The sequence below is a fragment of the Alligator mississippiensis genome, chromosome 16 (assembly GCF_030867095.1).
Source record: "Alligator mississippiensis isolate rAllMis1 chromosome 16, rAllMis1, whole genome shotgun sequence".
In the NCBI taxonomy this organism is placed as follows: Eukaryota; Metazoa; Chordata; order Crocodylia; family Alligatoridae; genus Alligator; species Alligator mississippiensis.
In genome coordinates, this window is record NC_081839.1 from 7,065,931 (window position 1) to 7,087,151 (window position 21,221).

General features: G+C 41.0%; 1 protein-coding gene across 8 annotated transcripts in view; it reads right to left on the minus strand.

The window, feature by feature from the left end:
* Window positions 1-21,221, minus strand: part of DOT1L (DOT1 like histone lysine methyltransferase) — a 95,847-nt gene that overhangs the window by 30,619 nt on the left and 44,007 nt on the right. For 6 of the 8 annotated variants that reach the window (XM_019489928.2, XM_014599792.3, XM_059719604.1 and 3 more), the window contains exons 8-16: window positions 16,346-16,401; window positions 12,810-12,889; window positions 11,971-12,039; window positions 10,103-10,209; window positions 9,020-9,061; window positions 6,774-6,857; window positions 5,356-5,590; window positions 4,744-4,857; window positions 2,991-3,082 (exon numbers count right to left, since the gene is read on the minus strand). In XM_019489928.2, the coding sequence (XP_019345473.1) occupies window positions 2,991-3,082; window positions 4,744-4,857; window positions 5,356-5,590; window positions 6,774-6,857; window positions 9,020-9,061; window positions 10,103-10,209; window positions 11,971-12,039; window positions 12,810-12,889; window positions 16,346-16,401 (879 nt within the window). The remainder of the gene's footprint in view (window positions 1-2,990; window positions 3,083-4,743; window positions 4,858-5,355; window positions 5,591-6,773; window positions 6,858-9,019; window positions 9,062-10,102; window positions 10,210-11,970; window positions 12,040-12,809; window positions 12,890-16,345; window positions 16,402-21,221) is intronic. The other 2 variants (XM_019489929.2, XM_019489932.2) reach the window with 2 other exon arrangements.

A 21,221-nucleotide genomic window follows, 5' to 3' on the forward strand; every position in this document is an offset into this window, starting at 1 on the left:
TGGAAGATCCCCAGAAATCCAATCCACTTAGAGTATGGTTTTCCTATAGAACGTACCTTTAAAAGTTTCAGTTAATAAAATAAGTTAGGAAAAAAGACAGTTGGGAAGACCAAGCCACCTCCTAGAGGAGCTTCTCTCTGTTCTCCCACGTAGAATTCCCTCGACTGCCTGTTCTTTCTTCGGTTTGCAGGGCAATTCCTATGTATCACGTTCATAGACAACCATGGGGATTCCTAGACTCTTGCTTGTCAATATGATTCTCTCCCAATTCCCAAGCCAGCAAAGGGTGGGAATAAACTGGCTGAAGAATTTAAAAAATAGATATATGGAAGACGAGAACATATATGGGGGAGAAAGCAGCTCAAATTTATAATGCTTCTCCCTTCTTCCCCCACCTCGTTTTTCCACCCACTCCAAAAAAGAGGTTCTGCAGAAGCGGAGTATTCACTGAAAGTGCTGAAGAAGGGAAAAAGAAAGATGTGTCTGCATTCAGGAGCAATCCACCTGAGCAATTAAAGAGCAGTGCTGACAGATTCCACGGATGGGTGGGGGTAGAGACAAAGTATGAAGTTTGATCACCCACACATACAACCTGGTGTTTTCCGCTTCAAGATTTTGGGAAAGGAGAACTGTTATGGCTATAACATTAAATCCAATGCCCTGGAGAGGCTGTGAAAGCCTTTGTGCTTCCAATATCTAGGATTTGTATCCAATATAGAAGCCAGTAACTCCATCGAAGGGAACCTGGTATATAAGTATGTCATTATCTTGTTAGTGTGCTTTATTTTAAAACAGATGCTATACACAGCTTTTGTAAGTAAGACTAAGACATTGTCAGCAAGACCACTGTAATTAGAAACTGAACTAGTTATTTAAATCAGGGCAAGTTTTGGTTCAGTTTTCACAAATCTATTATGATTTAGTACTCACTGCTCTGTTCCATGAAGTCTTTCTATACCAGTGGTCCTCAGCTGGGGTGCTGAGAGACACTTCAGAGGGTGCAATGCCAGCAGCACCACCACAATTTGCCAAAACTGCTGCATGGAGTCTGACCAGGAAGTCTGTCTGATAAACCTAACGCAGGCAGAAGCACCCACTCCTGCCCACTCCTTCCCAGTCTGACCCTCATACTCCTCCTGGAAACAGATGTGTGGGACAGCTCCACTGGGCAGCGGGTACAGCAGCCTGGAGACTTATCTGTGTTTCTGGTGTTTCTCCAGAGTACCATGGAGAAACCAACACCAGCTGCAACTCTCCTGCACACCTGTTTCCAAGAGGAGCATGCAGGGCCAAGCAGCGAAGGGCTGCAGCAGAAACAGGCTTTGCCAAGGCACGTGGGGCAATTTTACCTGACTGTGGCAACAGCACCCTGGTTTTAAATAACTGAGGAAAAATCAGGCATTACAACACTGGTTCTCACCTGGTGTGGCACCAAATTCAAAAATGTTATGGAGGGTACCTTGAATCTAAGACAGCTGAGAATCATTATGCACAAATTGCATCCTCCAAGAAAATAAGTCATGTTAGATACAACCCATTTACACTTTTTAGACCATCTTAAATTAGAACACCAATATACTGAACAATACTCACACTGCAATTTCCTTTCTATACTTTGTGCAGAAAAACGTTAACTTGGTACTACAGACTTTCCTCACAAACTTGTAAGCAGAAGCCAAGTTGGCAGTGATGTGCGAAACAAATGACAACTACACAGGCTTTGAACAAGTGCCACAGGTAACGTTTAATCCATTCTCAGTGAGGGGATATGGTGGAATAGCACAGACCCTACTTATCTGAAGAACAACTCAAGTTTGAGTCTGAGAAACAGTTTGATGGCTTTGTCAATACTTTGGATTGGGCATCTCACAAAGTTGCTACATTCAAGGAATCCTTCCATTAAGTATCAGGTGTCTACAAATTGAATATCTAAAGCCCCAAAAGCATTAACTGATTCCTTAATTGCTACCCAAAATGTATTTAGTTAGTGAAGCTATACTCCCTCTGCTGGACAAATAGCTGTACTTCAGTAGGAAAAAACACTGCAAGTCTGCAAAGTATTTTTCACAAGTACAATCCTTGCTGTGAAACTATTGAGTATCTTACAAAAATGTTGATGTTGGTAACACACCCATCACTATAATCTGAAGACCAATGACTTGCACTCAAGAATATTGCATTTAACCTTCTGTATGACACTATACTGGCTGTTCCCTTGTATTTTCAGAATACAAGGAAGTATCAGAAAGCTAACACGATACTGGTTCATTACCTTACCTGTTTCTGCACAAACTACTCTAGATGCCGAGGAACTAGTTTCAATGTGTACTTAATTCTAGGAAACCTGAATAAGGGCTATTTTAGTCTCTAGTTACGTTAAGTGAAATTGAATGATCTATATCCAAATCTCCAATTCAGATTTAAGGAGCCCGAATCTCAGTTAAGGAACCTCGATCATACGAAGAAAGGACAGTCTCATCTAACTTATCAGAACCTCATCTCCTTTAGTCTACTGAGTAAAACTGTGGACCTGGAAAATGGTAGACCTTAAAAAAAAAAAAAAAGAAGTTGAAAGTATTTTATTTTTGATGCTCTAATTCCTGTTGCCTAGCTCATTTAAAAATCCCCAGTTCAAACAAACAGCTTGAGTATATTAAAAAGTGATGTAAGAAGAATTTAACAACGAATGAAGTCCCAATAGTGTGTAAAAAAACAACACTATCCCTATTCTGCTGTTGAAGAAACTGATACAAAAAGGTGCCAAAAACCGGATCACAGTAATGTTAAAATCAGTGGCAGAGAGGGCAAATAAACCCACAGCTCATAGTGCCTTCAGCAAAAAGATATAATCTCTTAAATGAGGCCTTTAATTGGGTGACAGACTGTACTCGATTTAGGCAAAACCATCAAAACTCTGGATTTCCCCACCTCTCTCTCATCTGAGGAAGCTATACATTTCCAAGCTAGAAACCATTTCATAAATGGCTTACCTTTTCCTGCTCCAATAACTGTTGCAGGTTTGCTTTGTACTGAGGAGTTTTCATGTACGCCATGAACTGCATGTATTGGATCTTAAAAGAGTCTGCAATAAAAATAAGTGCGCAACAACATTATTTGGAGGAAAGAAGGAAATTCAAGCTTGTAGCAAGGACCCTACTGCCTTCTACATGGGCTATTAGATGCACTGAAGCACTAGAGATCGATTTCATGTATGTTGAAAGCTCCTTGTGTCAATGCAAGCTGACCCCCTTGATTTATTAACCACAGATTAGGTCCCTCATTGTAACCATCCTAATAACACATTTTAAAAGGAAGCACAAAAGCAGCCTTTGAAAGAGGACCTTTGAAAAAGGAGTTTCTTGATGGACTTTCATATAAGTAGAAGCAATAAAAAGACTGCCTGTTATAGTCACAGTACAGGAGCACTGTGCTCAATGCTCCAGTGTCTTCTCAGTCCCATAGCCTGGGAGTCTCTCTTTGTTCCCTGTCATGTCACCTCCCCTCCACCCTCCCCAAACTACAGAGTTAATACTAAATAAGTCACATTTAGCATCTCCAAACTCGACCCCTTCCTTTTTATCCTCTTTGACAAAACATTGGTCCATGCTCCGGCTAACTTTAGTTTTGATTCTGTTTAACCTTCCCTTCTGACCATTTTGTTCACAGTGCACCCTTGTACCCCAAAGCCTGTTTACCAAGATACTGCTGAAGTCATGCTCTTTGTCTACCCCTCCCATCATGCTAGTACCTTTTCTATAGACCCTTTCACTTGCATCCAAGTTTCCTGCTAACCTTCATTGTGCCCAACGTATACCTCAACCTAGCTGTGCCATATAATATTATTTCAGGTCGCATGTTGCTCCCTTAATCTTCTTTCAGAAGAAATTCCAGGTCTTCTCATCATAACATCTTTTACATTTAGAACATACTCCCTGACAGAGCCATCCCGTGCTCCAAAACCCTCACAAAAAAAAAAAAAAAAAAAAAAAATCTCTGTTTTGTTTCTACTTTGCTTTCTCGTTCTCCCTTAGAGGAAAACTGGAATTCTGCTCCCTGTAATCCTTAGTCATTAAATTAACCACTATTTTATTTTAAAATGATGCAGGGTTGTTTCTGGACCAGCAGTGTCCATCTAGGAAAGTCATTTTGGCTTTCTGAAAAACCCAAGCTTCTTTTCTCTTGTGCCAAATGAGAATTGAAATTCTGCTAAAAACAATAAATGTAAACCAAGGTTTCAACTTTAGCAGCATGCAAGATAAAAGGATATGGTGGCAGTGGCAGCAGCAGGAAGAGCACTGGCAGGCAGGTGCTCTCTTCCCTTCTTACCTCTTACAACATCAAGTATGAAAGACAGCACGTGTACAACAAACCCTCCCAGGTTCTGACAGGTTTAGGAACCTCAGTGGAAAGGTGCTTGTAACAAACACCACTTTGTTGCCAATGACAGGCAAAAATTTTTAAAAGCCGGACAATTAACTGACTATCTTAGTGCTGGTGGAACATAACCCATTTCTATTAACAATACAGTTCTCCTGGCTCATGTGTTACCATAAAATATGCTTTGGATTAAAAATTAAACCCCATCAGTCAAAATTAAAAAAACCCAACAAAATCTTGAACTTTTAAGTTTGTCTTGAATTTTGCTATTGTAGCAAAACAGCCCCATCCCTGTAGACAAAAAAACTACACGAGTCACCTTGATTCCATTTCAATGTCCATGCATCAGGAAAAATAAAATCTTACCTAGCAGCTTCTGTAGTGCAGGTGGGGTGGGAGTCACCAACAGCTGGTTAGATGAATGCCGTTGCACCTTCGGAGGTAGTTGGTAATATGGACTATGAGGTGACTTGTATGCATCTAGTAAATAAGGGAATGCAGGCCGCATTTTAAATAACGAAATCCAGCAATTTTGGCACATAGAAGAGATTATTTCTGTCAGTAAGGAGCACATTTAACACCAAAAGATCCAGTAATTTGGCCAAGTTAACATAAGGCAACAAGACCATGTTTGGAATAATCCTCAGGTTGTGTGCGAAAACCATTGGGCCATAATCTTAATTCCACTTTTCTGCTACAATTCCTAACGGACACATTTAGATTACCATTAACAGACAGTCTGGGGCTCCATCATCCCACCTGGAGGGGAGGGGATATAATGATATGAAGCAGCTAGACATAGCGATGTGTTTTATTTCAGGTACAGAGAAGCTAAACAATAAAAAGGAGGGGCTTAAGAGAGTCTGGTTTCTGGGGAAAAAAAAAAACTTCTAAACATTTACTAAGGCTAAAACATTCTCCTGGACACTAATAACAGACTCTCATGCTCCATGGCAATGATGAATGGCTTGAACTTACCCTGAGGAGAGGATGAGGATGTCTGTGACACAGTTTGAGCATGCAGAAGCTCCAGTGCAGTTTGGTTCTTCTTGGTCTTGCGGTCCGTATTTGCAGTGTTCATCTTCTTAGGACGCCCTCGTTTCCTGCCTGCCATTTTCCTTCCTTTTTTACTCAGCTTCTTCTTGCGTGCTTTGGAGGGAGATGGCTTCTTAATGGTGTTTGCCCCAGCTTTTTCCTCTTCAGGACCAGAATCCTGTAAGAGTTTGAAGAACAAAAGATCTTTAATAATATTAAACCATTTCTTTCCGCAGAAAGTTAGCAAATTTTGAAAGCACCCCTCTCTAAGGGCAAGCAAATAACATTCCCAGTTTTTAGAGGGAAGCCCTGGGCATCTCTACACATGCATTTAGGTGTGCGTAAACTTAAATGCGCCTTTGCTTGAGGCGATTTAGGTGCACGTCTACAAGTGGATGCGCTAATGTGCATTAAATTTAGGCACAAATAACTAAGTCACATCAGTGCACATGCAGATGCACTAATGCACATTAAGACGCTGTCTATCCATTGACACACTGTGCTAATGAGCATTAGTGCATCTACACATATGCTAATGCAACTTAGCTATCCACGCCTAAATTTGATACCTGCTTTATGCAGGTATCAAATTTAGGCTCATGTAGCCTTAAATCACAATTTTTACAGGTGCATTAAGGGTGCACACATGTAGACATGCTCCCTTAATGCACCTTAAAAGTGGCAATTTTAGGCTAAGCCCACTTAGAAGAGGCACGTGTAAACACGCCTAGAGGTTAAGTAACTTGCCCAAGACAAAGACAGTCAATGTTGTATCTGGGATTAGAACCAGTCCTGGGACCTAATATGCCACGCTCAAGATCCTATACAGCCTCTCTTCTCAGTCAGCTCATTGCAGAGCTGGCTTCCCCAAACTCTTCTCCATATAAAACTGCGCACTTAGTGCTAGCTCTTTATTTGCAACTACTGTATTACATTCTGTTAAAACCCTGATATTACTTTTCACATGGATAAATTCTGCATCTAAGGCAGGGAAATTACACAGCTACAAATTGGAAAGGAAGCAGCCTTTATAATAAATGAGAAAGGTGGTAGCACACATACTAAAATTAAGTCCAGTGTGGCCTATGACATGGTCTGCAAATCCATACTTGAGACTAAAGGCTTGCTAACCCAGGGAAAATGACCAGAATCCCTATTGTCCCAGAATAACTAGGGCACTAATTATTCTGAAATGATGTTTTCTGGAACAGCATATCCGCAGGGAGAGCTACTCCAGATTAACTTCTCTGAAATAAAACTAATCTAGTTAACGTCCCTATGTAGACAAGTGCAGATCACAGCTTTGCACCTTAGCAAACAAAACTTTTTTTTTTTCTATGAAAATGTAAGAGGGAAGTGACCTTGTTTTCGTGCACCTTTGTCGGAGTTGTTGTGTTGCTCTTGTTTTCTCTTTGCTGACGACGTCTAGCTGCCTCTTGTTCCTCCTGCACAAAATGCCAAGGGAGGTATTAAAAAAAAAAATCCACATGAATCACTGTTTGCTGCTCTATTTCTCCCTTTCAGAGTCAGACCCATCAGTGTTACCCAACTAGTTCTTCTATGATAGCCAAAGACAATCATTCACTCTGATCAGTCCTTACGCATTAAAGGAAAGAACATCTTTTAGTACCAGGGAGGGAACACTGACCTATCCCGCTCCAGACGAGTTTAGCTTAGTCTACATTACCAAGTTCTGCCAACAGTACTATGTTAGCTATGCCAGTTGCCAACATGCCTATGCCAGCAAAACACCCAATGTGGATGCAATTCTGGCAGCTAAGCTGCTGCCACTCTGGGACCTGGCATAACGGATGGCAGAATAAAATTCTACTGACAGAGTTGCATCCACACCAAAAGGCCCAGCTGCTTAGCAAACCTGTGGCCACTTTAGTCTAGGCACTATACTTGAAGGAGTTAGAGAGTTAGATCTTGGAATTTTTAAAACAAGCCTGTGTTAAATATCAATGGCTCTATTTATCTCTCACATTAAATATGTTGTTATATCACTACAGAATTTTTAAGGGACTTGAAATGGAAAAGCCATGAATCGAGTCTTAGAAACATTGCCTGATTTAATCCTCGCCAAGTCTGTCCTTAAGATAATCAAGATGAAAGGCAACTGAAAAGCATAATACTTGACTGGCCGCTAAGAACCGCTTACGGACGTGAAAAAAAGTAGTGCTTTACTTCAAGCTCAGCACATGGTCAGAAAAGGCATAACATTAGTGGGATCTGGCTCGTCCAACGTCTGTATAGATTGGGCACTTCAGCAGGGCTTTTTGGCATTTTTATCTAATAGCTGATTGAATGAGCTTTAGATAAAAGCGCCAAAAAGTCCCACTGAAGCACCCAATCTACATAGATGCCACAGAGCTGGGTTGAACCAATACATTTCTTCCAGTAAAGTGCTTTTTTCCGCCCCCCAACATTCGTCAGAGGCCCAAAATGTGAAACTTGACAGAGCTCAAAAAACCCCCCCCAAAAACTTGAGTTCACTTCTTTATAATTCTGTAATTCAATACCTTCATCATAAAGGTGGAGTGGGGTCACTATCCATGTCAGTAAGCAGTCACAGAAACCAGGGCAGGGTGGCACCTTTGAGATTAACTGGTTCAGAGTGGAATAAGCTTTGTAGGTAGCACCCCACTTTGTCAGATGCTATGACACAGATGACAAGTACTTCAGCAGATCCTGTCATAGCTTATGCCTCTCTGAACCAGTTAGTCTCTAGTGTCACTCTGTCCTGCCTCATCATTAAGGTGAGGGGGAAGAACAGAGATGAGAAAGGCAGTTCCAGATAAAAATAGTTTCTCTAGGTTTATTTTTAAAAGAATATCTACATATATTTGAAAACCACCCTGTGGATTTTCTTCCTTTCTTTTCACTGTCAAAATCTCTCCCCCAAGTTTGAATTCAGCAGTCCAAAAAACTATAAGCCCTGCATCCACTAAACCCTAAATTCCCAACTACCATCAAAAAGTTAATTAGGAGGACAACGGCTGAGCCCTAAAACTACATCAAGAAATCCCACATATCAGACACCTTCCAGATGCATACACTGGAATTCCAGCCTCACAGCTTCTCTCTAAACTGTCATGTGATGTGTCCAATTCAGCACAGCACAATGTCTCAGAAACCTCTGGGGTCTGAGCTCCTTGCACAGCAGTAAAGCATTGTGGCCAACATTATAAGTCACATTTCAGAATTAATAAGGTGACTGTCAGTAGTAACTGAAAACCCTCTTCTCTCTCAATCAAGATTCATCATCAAGAAAGAAATAACTGTCCATCTTAAAAGTCTGGTTCTTGAATGCAACGAATTAACAATCTGTTAGGTAGACAACGTAAATGGAAGACTGCCACACCTTTGGGTATCTCCACTGATGTTTAACTACTACAGATTTCTTCTGAGATGCTATTAAGACACTACTGCCATCTCACGTTACTTCATTCTAATGACATTAATTTTCTAGAGGTATCTTTCTTGAAGAATTCAAAACACACTACCCATCCGTTTCTGATAAACTTATCAAGTTAATTTTTAAGATCAGCATACTGAATGTTCCATTACACTGAGCACATTATACAAAAAAATACCCACAACTTACCCTGAGTTTTGGATTTTTGAGACTAGAAAAATAGTTTTCAAGCTGAAAGGGGAAAGATAAGAGAGTCATTCTATACATCAGAATAGACAGATGTGTAAAAACAAAAACATTAATTGCTAAAAGGCGGGCAAAACTGTAGATATTCTTATGGACTTCCCTTTTGATAAGCTACATCAGAAAGTCACTTCCGTTTAATTCTTTTTGAAGAGAAGCAAACGTGTGCTAGCGGGATTCAGTCCAAGCCTCAATGTAGTTTATCATCTTCAGTGCAGCCTATCCCTATTATAAAGCGTTGTGTTATATATCTCTGCTCAGCAGAAGGTTATATTCAATAGGAGACTACTTTAGTCTGGTAGTCCACCAAAATAACACATTTATCTCCATTCTAACATACACATTTACAACGTAAGCACCAACAGAGTTGCCTGGGCTTAAAAGAGAAGTTTACACCATTAGGTTACAAAAATTCAGGTCATGAGGGTAAAGCATTCTTCTGTGAAATAAGAGTTCACACACTCACACACGTAGGTTTTTCTTACAAAACTGAAAAAAAAAATGAATGCATAACCATATTCAGAAAACACATGTTAAATCTAGAACAATTTAAGCATTCAAATAGAGGATTATGGGCTGAATGCAAAGGCACACAGCACATTTAAAAAAATTCAGATTCCTTCTGTTGGTTCTTTACTCAGAATAAAGAATCTAGTAGGGAGCATCAACAGCTCCAATGAACTATGGTGCAAAAGGGATTTGTGTTTGTTCATCTGCATAACTGTCTTTAACTAGCTGATTTACATACAGACTACCACAGTGCTATGCCCAACTGCATTTCTGAAAAGCCTCCTGCTATGAGAGTCAAAGGTTCATAATAATGATGGTAAACTGTAATTTGTACATGCGCTGCATACTAAATGCTTAAGTTGGTTGTAGGTAAAATGCAGTCCACTTCAACAAGAGCCATACTGCACATCCATAAAAATTCAGAAGGAATCTTAAGGAAGAACCCTAATAAACTTAGTCTGAGATTACTACAGTGCCTTCAATCTAAAAAAAGTTCCATTAGCCAGCATTTACACTTACTATGGTTCGATCAATAGTATGCAGGTAGTAGGAAACTGGTTTCCCTGTCCATGAAACAGACCCTTTCAGTGGTGATAATTCCACAACTCTCATTATAGTGCCAATATCTAAAAAGGAAAAAGTCCATATTAGGGTAAAGTTCACCTCATTTCCCACTGCTTATCAAGAGCAAAACTGGTCTAGCATTCTCTAGGTATGTTTACATGGTAAAAGTAGCCCTGTGCAGAAAACACCCTTCCTCTCTCCCCACTGGAGCCAATCCAGCTGTTACTAGGCCCTTCGTCAATTCTATAGTGAATTTTAGAAAAAAAGAATTTCAGAATGAACTACAAGACATAGACACTAATCCCCAACAGAAAAATATTTAGTTACATTAAACAGCGTTAGTTAACTAAGATGAAGAAACACTGTTCATTTTAAAAATCATGTCCTTACTTTTTTTCCACATGCCACATTTACCTAAAACATGCATATAAAGCATCTACATTGCTAATTTTTCTTGCAAAGATCTTCAGCCAATTTGGAGTAAAAAGCTACAAAAAGCCATATGTACCTCAAAAATCATCCTGTCCACAACTACAGTAGTCTGCATAGGATGCGATTACTTTGCAAATATAAAACATTCACATAGCCTAGCTAAAACTTTGGATGTGGCGAAAGCTACACAAGTTCCAGACCAGGACTCTGCTCAGTCCCACCATAAGTGCTTGTGTATTAAGGACAAACACGTTTTAAACTACATTTCAACTGTTTTGTTGTCTATACTGATCCTATACCTACTAATTCCAAATATTTCTATCACCAACAAATGCTCAAGTGAATGGCATGACTGTGTAGAAGAGATTATGGATACTCACTTCTGCTTAAAGAGATGTTGAACCAGTGAAGAATGAATGAATTCAAATGGTATTTAGAGCAAATGAGTTCAATAAGTCTGATCACTAGTTTACCACAATTTAATACTGGTTTTTAGTTTGTCCCAACTTTCTCTTTTTACTGCATGACCCACTTATTGATCATTTGCTAATAGAAATTAAAATCCCAAACAGCAGTCACCTTAAGAGCTTAAAAGGGGAAAATTTCATCCTTGCCTATGCCACTTCATTCCTGAAAGCATTTTACCACACGGGTTTTAAAAGCAAAACAGTAACAGGAAGTAGTAGATGGTACCAGCTGCCTCAAATCAAAGCAAAAATGCTAAGTAAAATTGTTTCTGGGAAAAACTGATAAGAAGGCAGCATGAAGGACCATGGCATAGAGCAAATGAATACACCTGCCTGCTACATCAAGGAAATGCAGAATTAGGTCATGAACTCTCTAAGCGAATGGCATTTCCCTGAAATCTGCCCTCTCCTCTTTGGGGAAAAAAGCCATTAAGACTGGAATGAGTCCTACAATACTGCAGGCATGTATATTCAGTATTATATAGTCCAGGTGAAGTAGTTACTAGGTGGGACTGACTGCTGCAATACAATTTCCACTGTATCCATGATGCAAAGGTCATTTCTTTTTATGCCCACTTATCTAAATTCTTTTAAGAGTTGCTGCAGAGGAAACAGATTCCTCTGCAGCTGGTTTACACAAGGGGCCCATAATGATAAGCACATAGCAAGGAAGCTGGGATGAAGAGCCGATGACCAACTGAAGTTTTTAAAAGGAAAGATCTCATCAATACAAGTCTTAAGGGAGCCGTGACATTTCATCTCTTTTTTGATATTTTCGAGGCAACAATCACTTTGATGCCTTAGCTTTAAAAACACACAATAGCAGGCTTCTACTTCTTTTCAGCGCTTTTCTTCTTTACACAAAGAAAGCAGATGCTGAATGCCAAATATTCAAATCTAAGAAATGAGAAAAGCCAACATTACCACTCAAGTTTCGACTATTTATTCTAAAATTCAGAGGTGCAAAAGGTTTTGAGGACACGATTCTGCCACCTGGAAAAAGATATAATAGAGCCGATTAAATGAGATTACTCACTTACTGTCCTAATTGAAGGAAGCATGAAAGCAAACTAATTAAAGGTTTTTAAGAGCTTTCAGTTTTAAGTCTAAGGAAATGGTACTCCACTCTTCTTTTAGTCTGTACAAACATTCAAAAGGACAAAGATCTTTTCTTACCCAGATTCTTTACTGATTCTCAAAGCTTTTTTTTTTTCTACAGAACAAAGGAACTTACAGATCATAGTTTAAGAAGCACTTATCTAGGGTATGAATCCTGGTGGAGGTGGAGTTTTTACAATTCATCTTAAATGGTGTCATTTTTAAGTAAAGAACAAAGCTCTTAAAGCATTAGCCATTACCAAACTTGCCCATAAACAGGATAAATACAAATAGAATGATTAAAGATAAAAAACACATTCCAGATTAGATATTTAAAACATTATGAAGGATGCCACAGTGAAAAAGCCCTTCTGTCATAGAAACGATTTGCATACATATATAATAGCAGCAACATTTAAAACAATGCAATACATTTTATGTAGTTTCTTATGACGCCCATTGACTTTTACAGTAGAGGCTGTCTGCTAAAGATAGCCAGGCAGAAATGGATAATATGTAGTAGAGCCTGTTAATATTAAAACTATGTACAAAAAACCTCTCGGTACTTTTAATGGGCAGCACAAATAGTAGAATAGTCAGCAGCTCCCATAGCAAACGAGAAACTAATGGGGGAAAAAAAAGAGAGTTTAAGTTCAATGCGTTACCTTCCTTCATGTTCGCAAATCGCTCCTTCAGTTGGTGATCCACCTCAGGACCAAAGGCAAAATTATTCACAAAAATAACACTGCAAGATAAGTCTAGTCAATAAACAGGAACAGACAAATGGCATTTCAGTATACACAAACTGCTAACCCTCTGAAATCTGTAAAGCTCCATGAATGATAATCACTACTGTCAAACACAAGAACGCTGCCAAGTTTGTATAGCCAGTGTCCCAAGGTTGTATAGCCATTTCCCTTGAGAAACATAATGTTTCTCCTCTTGCAAACTCCACTATGCAAAAAGTTAAAAATGGGTATTCACAGATGTTGCTGAAGTAAATTACATTAAAGGAAAAGTGTTATATTATGACACTTCCATTCATCAGACCAGTAGCTTCTGCACTGTGAATTCATTAGTTAGCAACCATGTTGGCAAGTGTCACCATCATAACGTTACAAACGTTTTCCCCTCTATGTCTGGCAGCTTCTTTAAAACACATGTGAACAGAGCTACTGTTGACATGTTTATGGCACTCAGCAAGCTCCCCTGGAAAAGGGAAGATAGCCCAGCTTGACAGACCCCAGTGCATGCAATTCTTTCTGCAAAATTACCAAATGGCTATATAGAAACAGGATGGCAAAATAGCATAGCTCCTTTACAACATTAATATCAAGACATTTGCATAGATCATCCCTTTCTCCCTATTCTCTCAACCTGTCTTGCTAACATAAGCTTTCCTTACACTCCAATTAACATCTCTCATGGTTAGGTTTAAGCTGTGTAGGGTGTTCACTTAAAATATCAAAGCCTTGAAAGGAGAAATCCAGCAAGTTGCAAAAAGGAATTTAAAAAAAAAAGGAAGGGGGGGGAGGAAGCAGGGGAAGGAGAAGACAATCATAAGCATCAGGAAGTGAGCCAAAAGTAATAAGCAGCAGGGCACATTATGAATGGAAAATCCATATTTATTTCAGATGTGACTTTGGATACAGACACATGTACATGTAGAGCTGCTTCAAAAGGGGAACTTTTCAAAGTGGCAGCAGCTGTTACATTCCAGTTTATACATGTGGAAAAGTCAGGAACGACAGTGTAGCAAAACTTTGCCAACTTCAGCATTACTTTATCCAGAGTTAAAGTAGGAGTGGTTTTACTGCGCTTGTATTATTCCCTGCTTGTCCACACGTAAGGATGAGAACATAACACCTGCTGCCCTCTTGAAACTGCTCCAAATGTACGTGTCCATACCCTTTGAAAACTAGAAATTTGGGGCAATCTTAGGAGTTCTTGATTGTCCTTGATTTCTAATGAACTCAATGGGAAAAAGGGATATGCAACTCAAAATATATTCATCGCCTTGCAAGATCAAGCTAGTTAAAGAGGCCTACAAAATGCTGTTTAAGACAGTTTATTTCTTTGTGAGAGAAGCTAGTTTGGAAACTTCCCTTTCTGGTGCCTCCATGCAAGAAACGTGCTGAAGAGCAGCAGCCAAAGCCATTTAAAACCACAATAAAAAAAAAAAAAGAGAGATCTATGTGCCAATAATATATATATATATATGCGCTCCCTGCCCCGGCTTATGGTTATTTGGGAAAACCTGTCTGTCTGGCAAGCAAGGCCATAAGGGGTTCCTTCCTTGTACTTTCCACTTCTATGTCAAATAGAGGCCTCATGAGCACAGCCAAACATAGTAAAGTCACTAGAGAATCATCAGGGGAGAAAGGAAAAAGACAAAGTTAGCCAGAAATCTCTCTCTCTTAAATGCTCACTCAGAATACTTGCTTTGCACACTGATAGCGAAAGAGCTATTTTCCCCTTATTTGGTTTACTGCCTTTTAAGTACATAGTTCTAAGCCACAAGCATAGTCAGTAGAAATTAAAAATGCCACGCATCTTGCTTAAATATCAGAAGTTTAAGCATGAACTAAAACAAGAATTGTCCACACAAAAATGCAAATGTACTTTTAAAGGTTTGGGCCTCCTACAATAAAAAAAGGGCAAAGTAAAGCTGGGCCAGATACCAACTGATCCACTAATTTCAAGATAATTAGTGGCAATTACTGAAAAATTCTGTGACTGCAGGCAAGTTCAAATGCCTAGAGCTTTTGGATGAAGAGCTACTACTTTAAGAACTTCTGTTGGAAGGAGGTGGTGATGGTGATATGGTACAGTGACAATTAACTGCATCATGCAAAGTAACTAAGATCTACTGGCATTTGCTGATGCAAAACAGAAGACCATCTACGTTCAAAAATTGTTCGAAAGAAACGGAGGAAAGCTGCACAGGCCACAGAGGGGTGTATATTTAAAACAGCAAATGACAAACAAAGCAAAACCTCACCACAGGGTGGGGACAAGTCTGCCCACAAATTAAAAGCCAGCCCAACAAGTCTTTACTAGGATACATAATAACGCAACACTCATCAGCCTAACAGGCGCCTTTTTCATGGAGTACTCTTGGAAACCACCCATAACTTGCCACAGCTTGGGAGATTTTCAAAAAGCCTTTCTATCAAATGTCTTTCATTTCATCAAGTAAGAGCTTGACCTAGGAGGTCCTTGCCAGGAAGAGTCTATCACAGTAAGTAAGTCCTCTGAATATAAGACCATGCACAAAAATTTAGGGGTGGGGGGAGGTTGAACATGTTGCTCCCACTTCTGGTAGCACAGACTCTATGGGCACTGACAGATGGAGGGATGGAGGGCAGGAGGGAGGCAGAGCGGACACATACAAGAAAAAAAGGAAAAGAGAAAAAAAAAGCGCTTTCCAGAAGAGGAAACACATTAGTTTGACCCAGCATCTGTATAGATTGGGTGCTTCAGCTGGGCTTTTTGGCGCTTTTACCTAAAATCTGATTCAATCAGCTATTAGATAAAAGCGCCAAAAAAGACCCTTTAAAAGGGCCTGATCTATACAGACACTGGATGATCTGGGTCCAACTAACGTGCTGCCTTTTCTGGGCATGTGCTGGGCTCAGTGCAGGAGCACGTGGAATTTAAAGTAAAGTGCCAAGGCTTTGAGGAGGAATTTTGTTTGTTGGTTGGTTTGGTTTAACTTCAGCAAACACCTTAAAGCGCTACTTTGTCTGTTTGTTTCTCACATCTGTAAGCAGCCTATGTGATATGTAGATCTTCACTTGGGGGGGATCATTCAAATACCCAAGATGACCAGTTCAACAGAAGAGCCAGTGTAAATGAGCACAGGCTTATTAAGAAGATATACAGCTATCTTAATCACATGAGCTGGCATCCATTAAGGCTGGTACATATTCAGGAGTCACAAACTACAAGAAAGTGAAGATACAAAAGGGTCTATTCTTTATCTATGGAACAGGAATGTATTCTGGCTACTCCCATTAAGGGGGACACGCATTTAAACTCGTTCTCCCTTACACAATCCTGCTGTAAAACTGGAAGATTTGCTTTAACTGTTAGCTACAGAAATTCTATATTATGAGCTGGCCATCCTCCCAGTTTCCATTACATAAGCTGACAAGTATTAACATTTCAAAAGAAACCATAATCAATTACTCTACTGTACCTTGTGTTTGCAATTCGCTCTCTCCATTCTTCTGAGAGGAAGTCACCTCTTTCCAGCTAAATAAAATAAAAATAATAATAAAAAATTAACATCCCTTCTTCCAGCTTTTTAAGTACAAAGAGAGGACAACAACTGACATGGTAGATTAACTCAAGGATGCCGATTACAAGAAGATACTCTAAATCTGCATTAAATACACATATCCCTCCAAACTACTCCAAGTTCTCTCTACAAGGCCTCCCTTTCTGCTGCCTACTCCCTACTCCAGCTGCCTTTTTACTGCAGAGAAGCGCCTGATATTTCGGAATATGTCACACACATACGTTCCATATCCCATACCAAATATAGAGCCCCAGGTCCTATTCTGCCTCCAGGACACCCAGAAGTGCCACTTCCCCATCCAACTCACTAAGCACAATCCCATTCCAGCTGAACAACTGCCACAAAACCACTATGCCTAGACTCCTTGTGCCTCTCCATTTTGACCCAGAAAGATACTGTATTAACTCAAATCTACGATGAACTCCCCCGCCCCAAATCAGCATGGGAAGGAAAAGTCCCTGATCAGGGCCCCTCTACAAATGCAGGGAAAGGTGTGATGGGATCGATTACACAATCCAGACAATTGCACCTTCTGCCACACCTGCAGAAGAGGAGAAGCAGAGGTGAGAGCAGGAGGCTGCTGTGGGTCCAACTGGCTCCAACCCAGACTCAGGGCCAGAGTCAGAGCCAGCTGCCTGCCCTCCCTCTACTCTATATGCAACTGTGCCATTAACTGGTTACTTGTACAATTAACAGAGACCAGCTATACATGCAAAGTACCAATCATGCCATAAAAAGGTCCAACCAACTATAAAATAAGACCTTGAAAACATGTCGTAGCTTTATACCTGGATGCTATCCAGCTTTAAATTTGCACGTGTAGCAGGGGAGACCCATCAGCTGACCCCCAGGTCCTCCCAGCTCCAGGGGTGCACCATGCCCAGCTGGAGCTGGGAGTCCTGCCACTGAAGGGACTCTCAGCCCTGGTGGCTGCAGACTCTGGGTTCTGGCAGCACCCTGTGGTGCCAGTGACCCAGCGTCCCGCAGCTGTAGACACAGAGTCCCAGAAGTGCTCAGTGACCCAGCGTCCTGTAGTTACAGGTCACTGGCACTCTGGGGCGCTGCCGGGACCCAGAGTAATTGCCTAGAATCCAAGTCTCCTATTTCCTGGGCAGCGTGCCCTAATCACTACTGCATTTGGCAAATGGAGGATGGACCCCTCCTCAATTTACTTTACACTGGAGTCACTGCTACTGCACTCCAGGACCAGGGAAGCATATACACTTGCTGGCTGAAGCAACAGAGAGCCATGTGCTTCCTCACGGGGAATACAATAGGACTGTCCCTGGAGTCACTTAGTGCTGCGCAATGTGAGGATTTAACGTCTCTGCAGGGCAGCATAAGTTTGGCCTCTTGGGATACCTTTGACTGTATATCTCCCTAGGTGGAGTAAATTGACGCTTTTGAGCCGAGATGAACATCTTTGGGGCATCAGAACCGACAAAATGTTGGATATCTTAGTGGTGAAATATTATCTAGGTCAGAATGCTTTACTGCCTCGTTAGATTCTCTGCTGCATTCAATATTCAGTCATATCAGAAACGTTAAAATGAATGTATCTTCAAAACTTCACTTAAGAAATAGAGAAGTATCATTCTGCAACATCAAGACTAGGCCAGTATTTGAGGAAAATACATGCTATTAGTTCACGATTCCTCAGTGAACAAGGACTCAACCCAAAACAACTGGGTCATGATTTTCCAGCAGTGCTGAGGGTCTGCAGCTCCACTGACTTCAACTGACTCCAAGTGCTCAACAGGTTTACAAGTCAAGCTCTAAAGAGGTCTCAACCTGCACAGCCAAGGTATAAAATAAATACCACAACCACCTTTGAAAACTGTCCTTAGGTGATATGCCTAACGTTTCACTGATAATCTGACGGCCACTTTTCACATCCCAGGTCAACAAGCCTCGACTATATGACCATTCGTTTCCTACCTATGTATCTGGGTCTAATTCACTCATTTCCAAACTGACATTAGAATGAGGCAGGGACTATAGCTAATTTGCTCTCAGTCCTTAAAAAAAAACAAAAAAACGAATGAAGCCAAGGTCCTGGGTACACGGGGGAAATAGTTTGACCATATAATTAAAGACTGTGTCATAACAACAAGGAGCAGAAATAAGATCACATGATATAATTAAGTTATCCTAGCAGGACATCTAACTAAATCATCATTAAAATAGTCAATGCTAAAAACATTTACAAACCACCTATTTTCTGTGAGAGAGAGAGAGAGAGAGATTTTCACTGGGATGGCAATGGATACTTCACAACTGTTAAGAGTTTACAGCTGATTCTGCTCTTCTGTAGTAAAACAGCCCAGTACTGCATTAACTCATGTTCCTGAAAAACGTCTTCAAACACGTATACTTTGTTCATATTAAAAATTGCCAACGGTGCTATCAGTGCAACTTCACTGGCAGTAGCTGCTGCTTTGTAGTCAAAACCCCTCATCAAACCATGCTCCAAACAGGATTAGGTGAGGTACCAAGCTTCACACCTACTCTAGTACTCTACACCATTACTTCTACTAGTGGAATTGTGCCAGCAATGGGAAGTTTTAGGGAAGAGTTCCAGTTTACATACAGCCAGGGCAAAGAAAATGCTAAAGTTTTCAACTTCAATCCTACATAAAAGTTATACTATATTAGCTCTTCAGTCCCATACCAGGCACTGTACAAGACAGGTGTTGGTCAATCTCCTGGATATTGTCCTATCTGGAAGCAACAGCAAATTTCCAAAGAGCCCTCCTAAATACATATGCTAGTGCTTAGCTTCTCCAGTGCTCATCATGCCTACACCTAAATATATACGATTATCCATACCAAATTTAACTCAGGGTATTTTGATATTTGAAACATATCCAATATCTGTTATATGGAATACCGAAAACACTAAAATAGCAGCACTTGGTTTATCAAAGCAAGTATTTCCAATTATGTCATTTATGACAGATGTCTTATAAAAAAAATTCCACAGAAAGTCTGTGGTAGTATTTGTGAAGTCAACAAGCTAAAATCATACAACTAGATTTAGACTCATACAAGTCAACTAAGATAAACAAATTGCTTAAAATGATCAGCGGACTTCATGGTCCTGAATCTAAAATGCTAATGCTAGCGCAACCAAGAAGTCATGGCAAATCATGATGACTAGTATAATAAATACTCCATCTCCGTGAAAGCATCATATTCTCAGCTTTGAGACGTTTAGAAAATGCAAACGTCTATAAACATGGTGGAACAAAGAAAAGGGACCTCTCTTCCCAACCTGTATACTAGGCCTGTGCGAAGCGGCTACTATTCACTTCGGATTCAGCCAGTTCAGGGGACAGCGATTCGATTCGGTGATTCAAATCAATGTACCAATTTGATTAGGCCGAATAAGCCAAGCCCATCCCCTGCCCACGCTCCCAGCCTGGCAATGGCTGCCCTGCCCGCCCCAGCACTTTTTTTTTTTTTTTTAACAAGTCCCAGTGCTCACCGGGTGCTGCCAGGCAGAGGGCGATCCCTGCTGCTCCCCACTGTGTGGGGGGCTCTACACAAGCCTCCTGACCCCCACCCCTCCAGCTCCAGCCCTTTAAGGAAAGAAAAATGAGAAAAGTCCCACACTTACCGCTTCTGCCAGCGGGGAGGCAATCCATGCTGCCCACCATTACTCTGTGCCACGTGGGGGGCTCTGCACAAGCCCCTGAAGCCCCAAGGCTGCTACAGGAGCAGTGAGTTCCAGGGCTTTTCTCAGCTTTTTTTATTCTTAAAGGGCCAGGGCACCCGTGACAGGGCTGGGGGAGCGAAGGTGGGGGGGGGGGGGGCGGCTCATGCAGCCCCCCACGCAGCGTGGGGCAGCAGGGATCGTCCCCCGCCCAGCAGCACCCGGTGAGCAACAGGGCTTTTCTTTAAAGGGCCGGGAGCTGGGGCGGGCTGGGGAGCAGGTGTTGGGGGCTGGAAGGAGTCCTCCCATGGTCCCTTCCCCCAGCCCCCCCTTCCCCGCCCCTAGTACTTACCAGCTCAGAGTTGGCTGCAGCTCCCTGCTGTGGCCACCAGGGACTGCCCAAATCATCAAAGCTCTCCAAATCTTTTCCAACAATTCGGGGAGCTTTGAAATCAATTCGGACCTTTAAATTGGTCCTCTGATTTGATTCGGATTCAGAGATTCGGCCACCGAATCGGGCCGAATCTCCTCCAGATCAAATCATCACCCAAAGCTTCGCACAGCCCTACTATATGTTACTCAAATTGGAGGCTGTAGATTTCAGTCACTCCACCACTTTGTGACCTTTCATCTACCTTACTACAATAAACTGTGATTCGTTACACTCAAGACCCATAGCAGCACATTCCACCAGTCACGTTTTTCTGTTGGCTTGTGAGGAGTACCAGAAGTCTATACTATTTATTTCAAGTACAAATACAATTCCATCAACACTTAAAGCTTCATCCATGAGAAACATTGTGTAAGCCTCATTAAGAATATGGACGATTTCTAAAGTATTCCAAAAATTGCTGCTAATGGCATATTTCCAATGGTACGAGCAATGCCAGAAGCCCAAGATGGGATGCTGGCATTTTCGTCAGTCGTATATTTCTGCTCCAAACTGAGCACCACATTGGAAACACCAGCAGCCTGTCTGTCTACAGCAGCAATATAATATCAATGCAGCTGAAACAGCACTGTCAAATATAGAAAAATTTTAGAAAACGTATGTGTAGAAGGGGTCAAAGATTCATCTTCTCCACCCGACATGCACACAACACCATCTATAACTCTTGT